At 47.1% G+C, this 17,099-nt stretch overlaps 1 protein-coding gene across 4 annotated transcripts in view; it reads left to right on the top strand.

The window, feature by feature from the left end:
* Window positions 1-17,099, top strand: part of RALGAPA2 (Ral GTPase activating protein catalytic subunit alpha 2) — a 269,834-nt gene that overhangs the window by 236,130 nt on the left and 16,605 nt on the right. For all 4 annotated transcript variants that reach the window (XM_070472230.1, XM_070472229.1, XM_020878409.2 and 1 more), the window contains one exon: window positions 12,739-12,860. In XM_070472230.1, the coding sequence (XP_070328331.1) occupies window positions 12,739-12,860 (122 nt within the window). The remainder of the gene's footprint in view (window positions 1-12,738; window positions 12,861-17,099) is intronic.

Raw genomic sequence — 17,099 nt, 5'->3', positions numbered from 1 at the left:
CCCACTGCCTCCACCCTCAGCAGGACCGGGACTCTGGGCCAGTCGCCTGAGCTCCAGCAGGCAGTTAGCGGATCGGCCCGCAGCTCGAAACCTGTCCTGCCTTCCACTTCTGGCTCTGAGACAGTGGGCTCCACACACCCCAGTCCTGCTTGCTGGCCGTCCTGGTAGGTTCCACTCGTGAATGTTGCAGGGGCTGAGTGCCCTTGTGGGCAGGTACTCTGCCCACCCCGACTCCAGGCACATGGCATGTACTCCTGCAGGTCACCATGAGGCCCCCTCTTCCAGATGAGGGACTGAGATTCCAGGAGGCAGGCTACTTGCCTAGGCGATGAGGCCACATTCAGTGGAGCTGCGTCCCAGGCAGGGCTGACCTTGACTTGCCACCAGGTGCGGGAACACCAGGCTGGCATTTCTCATCTCTCTCTCTCCCTCAGAGTCGTTGCACAGAGGCTTTTATCCTCTGCAGTGTTTTTGAGTGACGCCAAGTTGGCACATAAGTAAAAATAAGGATTTTCCAAGAAGCTTTATGACCCTTGGAAAACAGCAGTTAAAGAAGAGCCATCCGTTCTCATTGCTGCTCAGTGTTTTTTTTGTTTTTTAATATTTATGTATTTGGCTGTGCCAGGTCTCAATCTCAGCATGCAGGATCTTTAGTTGCAGGATGTGAGACCTAGTTCCCTGACCAAGGATCGAACCTGGGGCCACCTGCACTGGAGCTCAGGGTCTTGGCCACTGGACCACCAGGGAAGTCCCCGCTCAGTGTTTTAATTGTAAAGCACCCAGTGGTCAGCTCTGCTGTGTCCAGCACCCTGACCTCGTCATCCCTGCCCAACAGCGCTCAGCCATCCTCTCCACAAAAATGTCCACCCCAAATAGTTAATTAATAAAACTTTAGAATGTTCTATTGTTCAAAATGTGAACAGAAATAAGCACAGTATGATCAATCTGGCTTAAACAGGCTCACTTAAATTTCCCAACCTCTGACACTTAAAGGATAAATTCATATAGTTCATCACTCTGTATCTTGGCTTCCTAAGTCAGTCGTACAGATAATAATTCAGCTAGGAGTCACCTCTTATGCCAGATTAGCTGTAAAACTTGCCAGTTTATTTTGTGCCATTCTTGGTTCTGGAGACAGAGAGAAGGCTCTGATTTGTCTCTTCTCAGCTTCCTGTCAGCACCAAACAACAGTATTTGTGAGTTGACTTAGCATGAGCTTTGCAAACTCTTGACTAATATTCATACTAAACTGAAACCAATATAAGAGAGAAGCAGAGACCAGTACTGGGAATCAGACTGGCCTGGACCTGAGTTCGAGTCATGCTCACTTCTAGCTGGATGGACACAGGAGAAGCATGTCCGCTCTCTGCCTTACCATCTGTGGATGGAAGTTTCCGGAAGGTCCAGTGGGCTCATGGCTGCAAAAAGGGCAGGGCTATACCAACGCTGGGTAGGCTGTTCTTACTTGTTATGTAAAGATTGTTTCTTTTCTTCTGAGAGAGCTGTTATCCCAACAGAACTCAAGCTAATGATGATGTAACCTCACCACGATGTGTTTTAGAATCCCCCCCCCCCAAATACTGGAACACTCAGTGTGATGGTCAGGTATCGTCGAAGCCGAGACTTAAAAGAGAGTTGAGTAGCAAGGAAGTGCTTTTCTTACAGCTGAAGGAAGAATTATGGATACAGAGGAGGCACTCAGTAAATATCAGGTGGATGGATAGATAGATGGGTGGATGGATGGGGGGTTGTATGGGTGCATGGGTGGATGAGTGGATGCATGGATGATGAATGAATGGATGGGTTGGTGAGTGACTGGAAGAAATAAGAAATCGAAGGAAGACAGACCTAGACTGTCTGCTCTGCATGGCTGCCTCACAGGGGTCGTGTTGGCCTTCCGGTCCAGGTACCTGAGATACAATTTGCTTCACCTTTGAATTCTGAGGGACAGTTCCATCTCTCTTTAAATAAAGTACAAAATGGCTCCAAAGGACATTTTCCTCATCTGGGCCATGTCTCATGCCATTAATATAAAACTGCTGGCTTAATGGAGTTGCTTTTGATCTATTAAGAAAAAGACACACCTAATTCAATTTTGTTATTTTTCCAAGAGTAAGTGTCTTAATTTGCAAGAGAATGATTTGATTATAATTTTAAGTGATACTGCAGTTTTATTTTTAGTCACGAAGATGATATTGAGTGACTCTATGAGGCTCAAATGTGGAAAGTCCCAGAGAATTGTGTGAGTTGGGAATTTTGTCTTTAACAGCGTTCTGGGGTTGTTTCTGCGTGTAACGTGATGAATGTATTTTAGTCAGAATGAACAGACTCCGTGACAGGGAGTTTTGTGTGTAAAAATATGAAAACCGACAGTTTTCATTTAAAGTATAAAGTAGAATAATCCTAGTATATAAAACCACATAACATCAAGATGCAAATACCCATCACTTTTCATCTGCACATCTTTTTTTTTTTTTTTTTGCACATCTTTTTAAAGCACGTGTTATTGTTGAGAGATCTTTCTTATTCTGATGTTTGTTCCCACCAGGACAGTCTTATTTCTTTATTTCCTCCTGCATTACTCTTAAAAAATGGGAAGTTTCTAGATACTCAAAGGGATCTACTAACATGTAGTGTAGATGTTGACTCTGTTGTCTTTCAGGTCTCTGTAAAAACATCACCGAGTAGATCTAACCAGGCCTTCTGTTAGCTGGGGCTACTCCAGTCCTTTCCCTTCAGGGGAGAATTCTGATATCGAGAGGCAGGGCTGTGGCTGGAGCTGGGGCCCTAAGTCAGGCTGCTAGGGTTGGGATCCAGACGCTGGGATTAGGGTGGAGGTCCTGGCATTTACCATCTCGGGATCTGGAGCCAGACACTACCCTCCCTCTGCCAGGCTGCTCCTGTGTGTAAAGAGAGGAACAGTACAGACCATACGTAGAGTCGTGAGGGTAAGTGATATAGATACAGCTTCTGAAAGGCCCCGCACAGTGCCGGATTCCACAAAATGCTCTATCGTTTCTGCGGTCTCACCATCTACAGAGAGCCTGTGTTTCCCCACGCTTCCCTTGTGGGGAAATGCCATTTCCTCCTTTTGTTGGAGGATGCGGTCCACTTCCAGACAAATTGCTTGTAACAGAACTGTGTGTAGATATTTTTTTGTTTCTCTGCACAGCCTAGAACTAAGATTGACAGAGGGCATAGAACCGCACGTCGAGTCCCTGTGAAACCAGAGTCGTTCTAGCAGGCCCTGGGAACTCTGTGGTCAACCTGGAAAGCAAAACATAACCATTTCCCACTACACTGACTCCGTATGCTTCTTGATCATCACTTTTTTTTTAACCTGATGCTGATCCTAATTCTGAGACATGTGTAAAAAGAGTAAAAGAGATGCTTTTTGTCCTGGGGTTCTCTGGGCTTCTCTGGCCCCTCTGGTTAGCGCGGGGCCCAGATCTATTGACAGGCCCAGCTGTGCCCACAGACGGAGCAGGTCTTCAGAGGGCTGTCTGTGCCCACCCTGCCTGGACCCGTCACAGGACAGCTCAGCCCTCATGCCCACTCAGCATGGCCTCCGCGAGCCGTTGGCATCACACACTGTCTCTAATTGCAGGAACTCGGTCGCTTAAACATTGTGAGGCAACATAGTTTTGCTGCCTCTGATCACGGAGGAGCTTTGTGTTATCAGAATTCCCCCAAATTTCCAGTTAGGTTTCAATCACTGGGGCGGTATTTTTTTCACTGACTGATAAGTCCGTGGCTGTCTCAAGTTGCAAGCGCAGGTCAGCAGCCACGGTCATCAGGTGTGCTCTGAATGACACCCTATCTTACCCCGTGGAACCGGGTCTGGATGGGCCCTGGGAGCCACTTAGTCCCTCTCATAGGGACAGCTGTCCTAGTCTCCAGGTCACTTGCATCTGGTAAACCCCTAACTTTTCTTGGAGTTTCTTCTTGTCATTTGATAATTTGGTGTTAAGATGAGTATCTGGAAAGCTCAGATGCAATTAAGCTATAATTATTTTACAAAAATACAGAAATACTATTTTCTGTTTGCAGATACAGTCTTATTTATCATCTTAAAATACAGCTCAAAGTTTTTAAACATCATAAAAAGAAGTATTTCCCCCAAAAATTGTTTTCTGAAATGGAAAAAAAAATAATCAAGAAAATCTGTAGAGTTTAATGCAAATATTTGGGACAAATACTTTTAATTAAAAAAAAATTTAATTTCTTTTTTACTTCTCTGGCTCTTCATTTCTCTGCAGGCCTTCTCTAGTTGTGGTAACTGAGGGCTGCTTTCTAGTTGCGGTGTGCTGGCTTCTCTTGTAGAGCTCTGGCTCCAGGCACGCAGGCTTCAGGAGTTGCAGCTCCTGGGCTCTAAAATACAGGCTCAGTAGTTGTGGCCCACGGGCTTTGTTGCTCCATGGAATGTGGGATCTTCCCCAACCAGGGATTGAACCCGTGTCCCCTGCATTGGCAGCAAGATTCTGAACCACTGGACCACAAGGGAAGCGCTAGGACTGGCAAATTTAATTCTTTCTAAGTCCATCCTGACTTCATCTGGACCCAATGGGTTGGTGAGGAGCAACAGTTGAGACTATTTCAGGAAACTTAGGGTCAGAACTTCTGCCAAAGAAGATTTTTTGTCCTTTTTGATTTTGTTCTCTTATCTATCATGTATCATCACAAATCTATTTTATTTTTAGAAGCAACCTGGATAAAAACCAATCCATAGGTCACATGAGTTGGCTTTCTTCTCCAAAGTGAGAGTGGTTGGGGACTAAGTATCAGATGGTTCAGTGCAAATCATGTTGCACTAAAACCTGTCACGTATATTATTTGATAATAATTTGCCTCTTACAGTCAGCAGTAATAAAGTCAGCATTTAAAATCCAGGTGCACTGCTATTTAATTGTCGACCCTTTCTTATTTCTTGCCACAAAGAGGATTCAAGACCTTTAGAGACAGTTCCACATTTCTGTGTTCTGTTCAGTTGTAACTTCGTCGATGTTAAACGCCAGCAAATTGTCAGCAGCAGTCGTTTGTATGACTGATGTTGGGAGCATACTTGTCAGCTCTCTGGATGAATGAAAATCTGAAAGAGAGACAGTGCTGGTAACATTGACTCCCTTCCTCCCAGAAACCGAGTTACTGGCATCAGTCTGGCAAACTGTGGTCTACAGAAACCGAGTTACTGGCATCAGTCTGGCAAACTGTGGTCTACATTGATCCGTCACTTCTTGGATTGTTGCATCAGCAAGGTAGCCGGTGGGGTCTCTGCTCACTCGCTCGACCATGTGGCCTCTAGATGTGATTTTCTCATCACTTAGGTTTTTACTGATGTGAGGCTTTGAGGGACAGGGTCTCGGGGCCCTTTCTTGCCTGGTGATTTACAGAAGGTGAGACGAGGGAGCTAGGGAGGATGGAGAGGGAAGCCCATGATTGAGGGTGTGCTCCTCACACGTCGATCCCTGTGAAGAGCCGACGTGAACGTTTCCAATCATACTGTAGATCAATCCTCAAACCCTTGGAGTGCCTCAGACCCTGAGAATGAGACCTTCCTTTCCCTCCACCCATGAGAACAGACCTTCTCCTAAAGTCTAATTTAATAGCCTGAAAAAAAATCTGTTTTTCCCCCATTTCTATTTACTCTGGTCATTTCCTGTGAATTATTCTTAAACTTGGTTACGTGGGTCTTTTCTCCTTTCTTAGCAGTGGTGCACTGGTTCCTCCTCTCCAGGAGTGTACCATTACAGTCTGAAAACTAATCTAATATCTTACGTGTTTAATTTCCTTTTCCCAAACATCTATCTCTTTGGTTACACTGTTCAGTGAAGTTGTCCTCTTTATCCGTTTCCAGGCGGTGACATTTACTTTGAATGATTCATTTATTTGGAGTCTTAAACAGTCCTAGAATTTAAATTTGCATTATATTTGAAAGACAAACAAAATCTTTGTAAAAGTGATGCATGGCTTTAGGCTGTTAGGAGCATCTGCTCCTGTCTTGATTTATTATGGAATTACATCCATTTATTACGGATTATCAAATGCCAGCCCAGCCCACCTATGGAGCATCCCTCTGGCCCCAGCGGCAGGTACCAACCAGAGAAGAGGTTAAGAAAGCAGACGTGAGACATGAATGGAGGCCCTGCCCTCCAGAAACATGTGGTCCAGGGCTTGTCCTGCCCTCTGGCTTCTGCCCTCCCCCTAAAGTGGAGAGGGGGTTGTTCCCAGTGTGCATCCCTCCCAGGTCTCCTCCAGGACCTTCACCAAGCTGGAGACTCGGAACTGTTCTTCATCTCCCCCCAGAGCTCTGCTGAGCGACAACAGCCGCCTCTTCACCAGCGCTGCTCCCCCGACCCTGCGCAGGCCCCTCAGGCTCCCTTTGCTTCTCCATCATCTGCATCAGCTTCTGTACCTCACTGCCCTCCAGGCCACCTAAGGCTTGACCCTGGGGCCTGGCCAGAGCAGGCGCCCCCACACCCCCCAGGCATCCTGCCATCTGCCACCCACTTCCCTCCCCTCCACCTCTGCTGTCTGGAAGCCCGCATCTCCTCCCGCTTTCTGACCAGTTTCCCCCTTCCTCAGGGCCCTTCCACACAGGCCCCTCCCCGACACCCCCCCCATGATCTCAGGAGTACAGTGTAGACCTGGCTGTTTTCTGTTTCAGAACCCCCCAGCAGTGGTTCTCCTGGGGGCTGGAGAGACCTTGGGCTCCTCCCACCACCGCAGGCCCAAAGGGAGCCCCTCTTTCCCGCTGGATCCCTGTGACCTGAATAGCAAAAAGAGCCTGAATAAGCAAAAAGAATGAAGTCATTGTTATTTTTAAGGAATTTATAAAGTCATCAGGGCTTCCCTGGTGACTCAGTGGTCAAGAATCTGCCTGCAAGGCAGGAGACCAGGTTCTATTCTCTGGGCCAAGAAGATCCCCTGAAGAAGGAAATGGCAACCCACTCCAGTATTCTTGCCTGGGAAAGCCCATGGACAGAGGAGACTGGTGGGCTACAGTCTGTGAGACACAAGAGTTGGACACAACTTAGCAACTAAAGCACCACCACCATAAAGTCATCAAGGTCTGCAGCTTAAACCTGTGTACTCAAGTTTCTGTTGTAGGTTGACTTTTTATACCCACATATGTTTAAGTCTCATTCAGAGAATAAATAAATCCCAACCTTGCACAAGATCATGGACTTGACTTAAGCCCATGTGTTTCAGAATTTATGATATTAGCTGAAAGCAGTTAAGTTAGAAGACCAGGGTTCTAGTCCCAATTGCACCCCTGAGTAACTGACCCGAGAAAACTCACCTGAACTCTGAGCATTTGTTTCCCTGTTAGTAACATGGAAACCACAGGACACATCCTAGCTCAGATGGGTCCAGTGTAAAGGAGACTTGCCTACAGCTGGACACAGAGCACCCCACCACCTTTGATTATCCACCATGTTCTTTCTGGAAGACAAGGCCTTAGGCCCACACTGGGGATGAGGAGGGACAGGGAATCCACACTCATGGTGCTTCGCTTGAACGCTGGAACCCCAGTCAGTGCTTCCTGCTAGGAGTCTGTCTGATCTTCCCACAGCCCCGAGAGCTGACGTCACCATCCCCACCAGGCACAGAAGGCAACCTAGGTTGGGGCCCAGACCCAGGGCAAGAGGGGTGGCTGGAATTCAAATGCAGGCCAGTCTTCCTGAGAAGAGCAAGCTCCTTTCTGATTGTCATGCTGCTTCTGTCACTGCTAAGCATCAAACAGTAATCAGAGTAAACCTGGGGGTTCGGGTTTGAATCCTGAAGTTCTTGCAACCCAACAGAGTTTATCTTGAGGGTTTCAGAAAGTTCTCTTCGAGGTTTTGTTTGTTATTGTTGTTGTTATGAACCATTTTTAAAGTCTTGATTGAATTTGTTACAGAACTGCTTCTGTTCTGTGTTTTAGTTTTTTGGCCCCGAGGCATGTGGGACCCTAGTTTCCAGACCAGGGATCAAATTCATGTCTCCCTGCATTCTAAGGGGAAGTGTTAACCACTGGACCCCCAGGGAAGTCCCTCTTGGAGTTTTTTGAGAAAATGTAACCAGTGAAGACATATGTAACCAGTAAACACCCAAGTTTACTCTGATTACTTCTTTATGCAAGTGAAGGAATACTGAGTAGAGTAGTAGGTAAAAGACTCAAAACTAGGCAGAAACCAAGATGAGTTTCTAGTTAGTAATTTGAATGTTCTTTGAATTGGGTACTCAAGGGGAAATTTTCTCTTAAAAACTGCTTTGCCATGTGTGGTATTTAATGAGATAGTACTTCAGGACACAATGTCAATTTCACGGCAGTGGACTTACTGAGAGCCAGAGGGCAACAGCTTGCATTGAAACAGGCATTAGCTGTGTGACCAGGTGTCTCCATAGCCACCTGCTTCCTCTGGTCAAAGGTTACTGATCACCCACTGCCTGGAATTACTTCAGCCTTCAGTTCATATCTTAACATGGCTTACACCTTATAAAGTCTTTGGTGTCTAAATTATAAATGCCTTTTTGAATAGCAAGCAGCCAGCATTGAAGTCCTAAGGATGTTAGGTATGAAAATGTCCCAAAACACTGCTCTTAGTTAGTGGCCCTGGCTAATACTTCTTAACTAATTCAGCACAGATTCCACAACTATTTTCTAAAGCTACTTAAGAAGAAGAAGAAGAAGATTCTTGGCACGTGTGAGGTCCTTCAGTTCAGTTCAGTTGCTCAGTCATGTCCGACTCTTTACGACCCCATGAACCGCAGCATACCAGCCCTCCTTATCCATCACTAACTCCTGGAGTTTACCCAAACTCATGTCCATTGAGTCAGTGGTGCCATCCAACCATCTCATCCTCTGTCGTCCCCTTCTGTTCCTGCCCTCAATCTTTCCCAGCATCAGGGTCTTTTCAAATGAGTCAGCTCTTCACATCAGGTGGCCAAAGTATTGGAGTTTCAGCTTCAGCATCAGTCCTTCCAATGAACACCCAGGACTGATCTCCTTTAGGATGGACTGATTGGATCTCCTTGCAGTCCAAGGGACTCTCAAGAGTCTTCTCTTGAGACTTCTCTCAAGACTCTCAAGAGTCTTCTCCAACATTGATGTTCAAAAGCATCAATTCTTCGGCACCCAGCTTTCTTTACAGTCCAACTCTCACACCCATATATTACCACTGGAAAAACCATAGCCTTGACTAGACGGACCTTTGTTGACAAAGTAATGTCTCTGCTTTTTAATACACTATCTAAGTTGGTCATAACTTTCCTTCCATGGAGTAAATGTCTTTTAATTTCGTGGCTGCAATCACCATCTGCAGTGATTTTGGAGCCCCAAAAAATAAGTCAAACACTGTTTCCACCATTTCCCCATCTATTTGCCATGAAGTGATGGGACCGGGTGCCATGATCTTAGTTTTCTGAATGTTGATCTTTAAGTCAATTTTTTCACTCTCCTCTTTCTCTTTCATCAAGAGGCTCTTTAGTTCTTCTTCACTTTCTGCCATAAGGGTGGTGTCATCTGCATATCTGAGGTTATTGATATTTCTCCCAATAATCTTGATTCCAGCTTGTGCTTCTTCCAGCCCAGCATTTCTCATGATGTACTCTGCATATAAGTTAAATAAGCAGGGTGACAATATACAGCCTTGACATACTCCTCTTCCTATTTGGAACCAGTCTGTTGTTCCATGTTCAGTTGTCTAACTGTTACTTCCTGACCTGCATACAGGTTTCTGAAGAGGCAGGTCAGGTGGTCTGGTATTCTGCTGTTTCTAAACGGTGCCAGGGTTGGGGTGGTGTCTGTCTTCTCTTTGTCATGGTGTGTACATGTCCTGGCTTGGGCTGCAAGTGAAAATGTACTTGACGATCTTCTGGTCTCACCCCATCCCTGGTAGGTGTTTGTCTGAGTGATGGCACCCAATTCAGCGCAGTGTAGCCCAGCCTGGGTGGGGAGTGCCTGCTCTCATGATAGCGGAGAACCTTCTAGGAAGCAAACCTTCCTGCTCCAGGGCCCCGTTCTGGATGCACCTTTGCGCCCCATCTACTATGGTGCCTCTGTTGAAGCCTTTGGCATCCCGTGGCTCAGATGGTGAAGAATCTGCCTGCAGTGCAGGAGACCCAGGTTCTACCCCTGGGTCAGGAAGATCCCCTGGAGAAGGGAGCAGTTACCCACTCTGGTATTCTTGCCTGGAGAATCCCATGGACAGAGGAGCCTGGTGGGCCACAGTCCATGGAGTCACAAAGAGTCAAATACGACTGAGTGACTGTGTTCTATTTATATTTACATTACTCCGTTGTATTTATTGTACCCAGGAACCTCAAAGCTGGATTATTTCCCTCTGGGAGTCCAGTGCTGGATGGAGGTGCTCTTAGGCGCCCAGATCACTCAGCCTTGACAGAGACAAGCTCATGACAGCAGGAGCATGTCACTCACTCAGGACAAGGCTGCGGGCCACCCGGCGGGGAAGCATGGGGGTGGCATACGCGGCAGCCCTCCGCGAGGACCAGTGAGCTCGGTCAGTGTCGGGGCCGCCCCTCTAGGCGTGTGGCCTCCACCGTGTCTCTAGCCCAGCTTGTGCTCACGTCCAAGCCCCATGTGCAGGGGGGTCCGGACGCAGCCCAGGCCTCAGGACCCAGCAGGACGGGACTGCGGAGGCCACGAGCAGGGAAGGGGCGCCGACAGGGCCCCAGGCTCAGGTGGTCGTCAGCCGCAAGTGGAGCTCAGCCCTTTGAGTCATTTGTCACGCCTCGCTCGGCCCCTGCTGGGCCTGCACGTGCCAGCTCAGTGTCACAGCTCCTGTCCGCCAGCCGGCCGCCCAGGCCCAGCATCCTGCTGTTCGCGGCCCAGCGGCTCGGAGGGCCACGCTCGGTAACAGCCAAGCGCTGTGTGGAAGACGCATGTTCGTAATGAGATGTGAATGGCATTAGTGGGTCCCCCAGGCCACGGGGGCCGCGCCGTGACGCTTGGCAGCCTGTCCAGGAAGGCGAGTCACCCGGAGTTCAGCCGGAGCGCAGACTCACATGGCCCAGGCCTCAGGCTGCTGCGACCACCATCCCTGCAAACCGTCATCCATCATTGCCTTGAAACTCCTGTTCCTTTTGAAAAGTTGCCCAGAGCCAGCCTGAAGGGTGATTCTGGAATGGGCCGGCCCAGGAGAGCTTTCCCTGGTGATGGTCATGTCCCCTGTGTCTGCACAGTCCAGGCTCTGTGTTTGTGAAATACGGCGTGCGGGACACAAGAACCCTTTTCCTTATTCATTTTTTATTCATTTAAATTTCAGTGCGCCTAGGCACTGAGAGCGCATGGTTCTGTGTTGCACAGCCAGCCCCAGAAAGCCTCTGGGCTCCTTGTGGGCTGAAAACCTTTCCCCGAATGTAATTAAAGGAGGAGGAGCAAGACCCCTTGTAGGAAAACTCGTGAGCATCCTTTGCCAGAAGAGAGTAGAAAAATACTCACCTCCTTCAAAATGCATGCCTATTGAACAGCTATTTGGAAGGGCAGAATTTTCCCCCAACTTGCATTATTTAAAAGAGGCCATTTTGAAAAGAGAGTTTTAAAATTCAGTGAGAAATGCTAGAATTACTCTGGCCTTTCTGGAGCTACAGATAATAAACGGGTGGTAACCCACATTCCCTGTGTTCCTGCAGAATTAGCACGGTTTTCAAAATGACTGAACCACGTCCCTTAACTTCTGCGTCGATCACGGGGAAGCAGGGGGAAGAGCCAGCACGCTGAGTCCCCCGAGTGCTAACTCATAGAGTCCTCCGTGCGTCGCCTCCATTCGCTGCCGAATTGTCCTGACGTTATCCTGTTATTGGAAGGCGTGATTCACCTTCCGAGGAAACAGAAGCCACACACAAAAGGGGAAGATTTGCTTTCTGCCCCATGAAAGGCTGCCGCACGCGGGGGTCCTATTGAGACAGCTGGAAAGTTGCTTCAGCGTGTTACGCTTGTAAGTTTTATTGGTGCCTGGTTTTTGATTACACATTTGAATGCGTGTGTTCTAGGGCTGCAGTTTTAATTAAAAGCCAATAGTCTTTTTTTTTAATATTGTGTTGTGTGCTCCCTGGTAGATTCTCCCAGTTATTAGTTCTTTCTAATAACTAATATTATTTAGTTATTTAGAACTAATAACTAATATTAGTTCCTTCTAATAATTAATAACTTTCTAATGCTCATGGCCTATCTCAGCCTGAGACTCTGGGGCCCTTCAGAGCCAACCTTCCTAGCCTTCCCCCTTCCCAGTGGTCTTATTTTTTAAAGTGTGTATCACCGGTTCTCGCTTGGAGCATCGGAGTGTCAATTCATGTTATCAGTAGGCTGAGAAAAACATCTCTTCTGGGGAACTCAGAAGGGGTGATCCAGTGTTGTCCCGTGGTTGTGGATGGAAAGGGATGTGGCTGTCATCCACATCTGTCTTTTTGTTTGTTCTTATCAAGTTGATTGGAGAAGGAAATGGGTATGGCCTTTTGCTCTGATTCTGTGACTATCAGTTTACATATTTTTTTCAGCGATACTGGTTTGGGTGCAGTTGAAGTCTAAGAGAAGCACAGGCCTCCGAAATCGGAATGTTCTCATGAATTATGACTCCTATTTTAATTCTCCAATAGGATGCTTATGCACTTGCAAGGTACCCATTCCCCATCTGAGTGTAAAAGGTGTGTGATTGTGTTTAAAACAAAGTCACTGCTCTGTCGCTGCCCTGCATTTCGTTCTGCATGGACACTTGTTTCCTTAACTGACGCCCGCAGCTACGAGGAGAGAGCTCTCTATCTTGAAGCAATAATTCAGAACCACCGTGAAGTCATGACATTTGAGGATTTCACAGCCCAGGTCTTCTGTCCATCTCCCAGCTACTCGATCAGCGGAACTGGTGAGTGGCCACGTTCCCCCCACACCCAGCTCTGCCCAAGACCCTTCAAATGCTCGAGCCACAGATGTACACCTGTTTTTCACAGATAAATGCCCACAAATTTAAGAAGCGCGTTCTCCCCCCTGAATGCACTAATGAATATCAAAAGGAGCGATGACATTCATTTTAATTTGTTTTGTATCCGAGCTGTTCGCCAGGTCCTTTCCTCCCACCATCCCGTTAACCTCCGCCTCCAGCGAGGTTAATGAACTTGTTCTCAGCCCCGTGCTCCTGTTCATTCGGTAGGGTGGGTTTCTTGCTGAGCTGGGAATATGTTGTTTTAAGAATGGTGCCTGCATCAGGGCCTACTTATCGAGAAAGAGTTCCTCCCAGTCGAAGCCGTTGCTACTAATGCTAAATGGGGATTATGCCGCCGGGATGCTCGGGTCAGGGATTAATGCGGGAGCAACGGGAGGACCGTGTCCCCTGGCCCATGCTGACAGCAGTGCGGCGGGCTGGCTTTCTCTCTGGAGTGGTCCGTGTCCCGGGGCCCAGCCGCCAAGAGCAGCACCTGGTGTGGACCTGCTCAGACACTGGCTCCTAAGCACTTCCACTTATGAGGCCAGTGGAAAATCTCAAAAAACATTGTTTTTAGGTTTTACTCTTTTTATATTTCCAATTTAGAAAAAAAAATGTGTGCTGGCACTTACCATGATGATATGGTTACTGTGGGGTTTTTTTTTTCCCCAAAGAATAGAATGACTTGGTAAATTTCTGTACGTAATTACAGATTAATTGCCTTTCAGAAAGCAAGTGGGACATTGAGTCGATGCATGTTGAAATCCTCCATGAGGGGCATCCTCTTCCTCCGCTGGGGTGGGCACAACTGTTAGGGGGGCCTAATAGATTTCTACCCTCTGTCAGTTGCCTCTGATCACCGCCTGGCTTCTCCCATCCTGACTTGTTAACAAATATCTTACACACAAAGTGAAAAAAATTAAATTCAGTGAAATAAATCACTTACAAATAAAACCAGCCATGCATCACTGTTGAACATCGCTGGCTGCCGGCCTGGCCTCCCCGAGCTTTGTCAGGAGATAAGAGGGAGAGGCTGGCCCCGCACTGGGAGCCAGGAGCAGCAGGCAGAAGGCCTGGGAGATAAGCAGGCCGCCGAGGTGCGGGGAGCTGCGAAATTTACATAATCGCGCCTCTGCTTCCCTGCGAGGCGTCCAGAAATACAGGGATGGCCTCTATTGATCTTTGTTGAACTGGAATACTAAGCAACATGAGAAAAGCTTATAACTTAAAGCTTTGATTAATGTTTCTTACATTAAAAAAGTAGAACAGCTGTGAATTGAATTCTTTTATACACTCTGCCAACATTCGCTCTAAAGCCTCCGCTCCCCCAGCCCTACCCCACCCCCCCCCACCCCCGCAAAAAAAAAAAAATCAGTTTCAAGGGAAATGAAGATTTCAAACCCAGTCTGGCTAGAGATTGAAAATCACTTCTAATTTTTAGGTGAGGGAACACGAAGAATTTATGGCAAAGCTAGTTTTGTGAAGATCTCATTCAGCTTTTTCCCACCCTCATAAAGTCCTGGGACTGAATTTTTTAGTGCAGGGTTTTTTTTTTAATCTTGATAAAGCTTTTTGTTTTCTAAAATTAAAAGTAATTAAATCATAGCTATATGCTTCCATTTCTTAACTGTTATGTTCTAAAGGCTCTTAAGATGTTACTGAAACAAGTATTGATAAACTTTATTTTCTATGTATATTTTAGCCTCTATATAAATTAATTTGATCTTTCCCAAAAGTTCCTAATTATTTACATCAGTTCATGTATAGGTAACTTCTTAAGTGAGCCACCATGAGTGCTGTAGATTTTTTAAGATCCACCGTTTAGAGCCTGGCTGCTTTAAGAATGTTGCATTGGCCAAAGTCACTAAATTGATAAAGGTTCTGACAGCTTGATAAGAGCAGGTATTGGAACGTGCACAAAAAGATGGTGAAACCAAAGGTGAGATGCCGAGCCAAATGCTGGTCCTTCCTCTTTTCAGTTTATTGACGTCAGCATCACGTGTCATAACCAGTAGGCTTCAGGGTGTTCCATGTGGACTGAGAACATTTTTCTACACCTATCACACCAATCCATGGATGCAATTTTAAGTCCAGGCATGATGTTCTCTTTCAACGTTTTGCATATCTGCCCACTACAACCATCAGGAAGAAGCTCAAAACCAACTTGGTTTGCCCTGGAATCTGGGGGTACAGTTCCATCCCACACACAGGCCCTCCTTCAGAACCACATCCTCCTCTCATTCATAGACCAGTTTTGCTTCTGAGGAATCCCTGTTCCCGTCTGTTAACCACTTGGACGGATGAAAACATTTCCCATCTATCCACAGTGTGTTTTTTGTTTGTTTTTTATTAATATTCTGGGACAAGTACAGTCAAACCCAGAAGAGCCAGGCAGCTTAAACTGAGAAATCGAGGTGAGGGCTGCTTTTCGCAGGGACAAGCCAGCCGGAAAAATTGACCCTGAGCGGCTTAAGCTCCCACAGCGCTCTTAGGATTCGCTCAGACCGTCCCCACAGCGGTGTCGTCAGAGCAGGGCCTCAGGCCCCCGCCCACAGGCTTGCGTGCAGCCCGAGGAACCTGGGGTTCCAATCTCCTTTGTGTTCTTGCCACAGGGCCTTGTGGTCAAGCACAGGGACAGTGGCCTGAACCCCACGTTCGCCCCACACTGTATTATGCAGCAGGCAGCCCCATCTCTAGAGGGAAGGCCTCCAAGGTGAGCCGTTAAGTCCTAGGTCCTAGGTGTAAGTAAGAGACGTGGCCAATGGTGGGGGCCTATGGTCAAGGAGACTGCCCTGGGAAATGCTCTGCCCGGAGGCCCCCAGCCTCCCTGTCCCAGCACTTGCCACCCAGGGCAGCACAAGGGGGCATTTGGACTCACTTTCCAGGACCACAGGTAAAGACAGAGTCTTCTGTTGTTAGGCTCATAAGTGAGTCCTCAGTTTATTAAAAGAGGTTTAAAATAACTGAGTCAGAAAAAAAATGTTATTTAAAGTCACCCCCTCCCATATCTATTCCACACATTACTCATGTTGCTAATGCCCAGATCATGAAAGGTATCTGAGCTGGCCTTCCACTCACTCTGTAGTCTACCTCCCTTTAGATTCCTTCTTTATTGACCAGCAACTTCTATAGGGTGGCCAGGGATTCAATACTGGCTGCAGTGAACACACATGCACATGTTCATATATATGTTTTATGCATGTATTTATATGCGCATTTCACACACATGTGTGTGCATGCACATACTGGAGTGAGGGACTAATTTTGTGTGTTCAAGACTGTCTCCAGGGAAGGGGGTGTGTGCAGCAGAGATGCCTTTAAAGGGTTAACTGGAAGGGGAGGGACTGATGTAATCACTGCAGCTCACAGCCAAGTGCATCTGTTCGCCATGAGGTCATTCTTCTGCATGCTAATGATTTGGAAAATCAAGTCTAATGCTTGACATTATCGGAAAGGCTATAAATAGTACAAATCTTTACTTTTTGGAAGCTGTTCTTATTACCTAAGGGAGAGAGAAAGAAAAAAATAAAAATTTAGCTTGGACTTCAGATTGTTTCTTTTTCCAGAACTGCTTTAAAGGTCATGTCTGGACCTTAAAATCTTGGAGGAATCCACTTGTGTCTGTTGATAAATGAATCCCAAAATCACGGTTGCAGTCACAGCTAGCCATCTGGGAGTGGAGGACTGTTGGTATGTGTACTTTGATATCTGATGGGAAGCATTTCCAAGTGCCTTGTTCAGAAGTTGACAAAGGTGGGTTTTTTTCTGAAAGAACGCCTCCAACCAGGTTAAACGAGGGGTCCTTGTCCGGAAACGTGAATGGACCCGAGTTTGGAGAAGCCTTTCTGCTTTAATGCTGCCGTCTGGAGCCAGCAGAGGGAGCACGGATCTCTGTCTCTCCTGTTAGCCCTGCATGGACACATCTGATTTCTCCAAGGTCTGGCCAGGAGCGCTTCCTCCTTCATGAGAGGCCGGAGGGGAGAGGCTCCGGGATTTAGAGCAAGTGGAAGGGAATTCCTCGCCAGGCCCCGTCAGACTCCGCTGCGTCTCATGTAGGTCATATTTGGAGCTTAAAGCAGATTAGTCTGAGTCTGTCTGAGGATGCTTCTGCCACTGCCACTGCAGCCACCAGGCCAAAGGACGAACTTTCATCTGCTCGCCCGGAACAGCATGGTTGCCCTC

This window comes from Odocoileus virginianus, chromosome 9 (genome assembly GCF_023699985.2).
Source record: "Odocoileus virginianus isolate 20LAN1187 ecotype Illinois chromosome 9, Ovbor_1.2, whole genome shotgun sequence".
Taxonomy (NCBI): Eukaryota; Metazoa; Chordata; class Mammalia; order Artiodactyla; family Cervidae; genus Odocoileus; species Odocoileus virginianus.
Note: the sequence above shows the minus strand (reverse complement) of the source record. Positions and strands in the feature narration are given on the sequence as shown.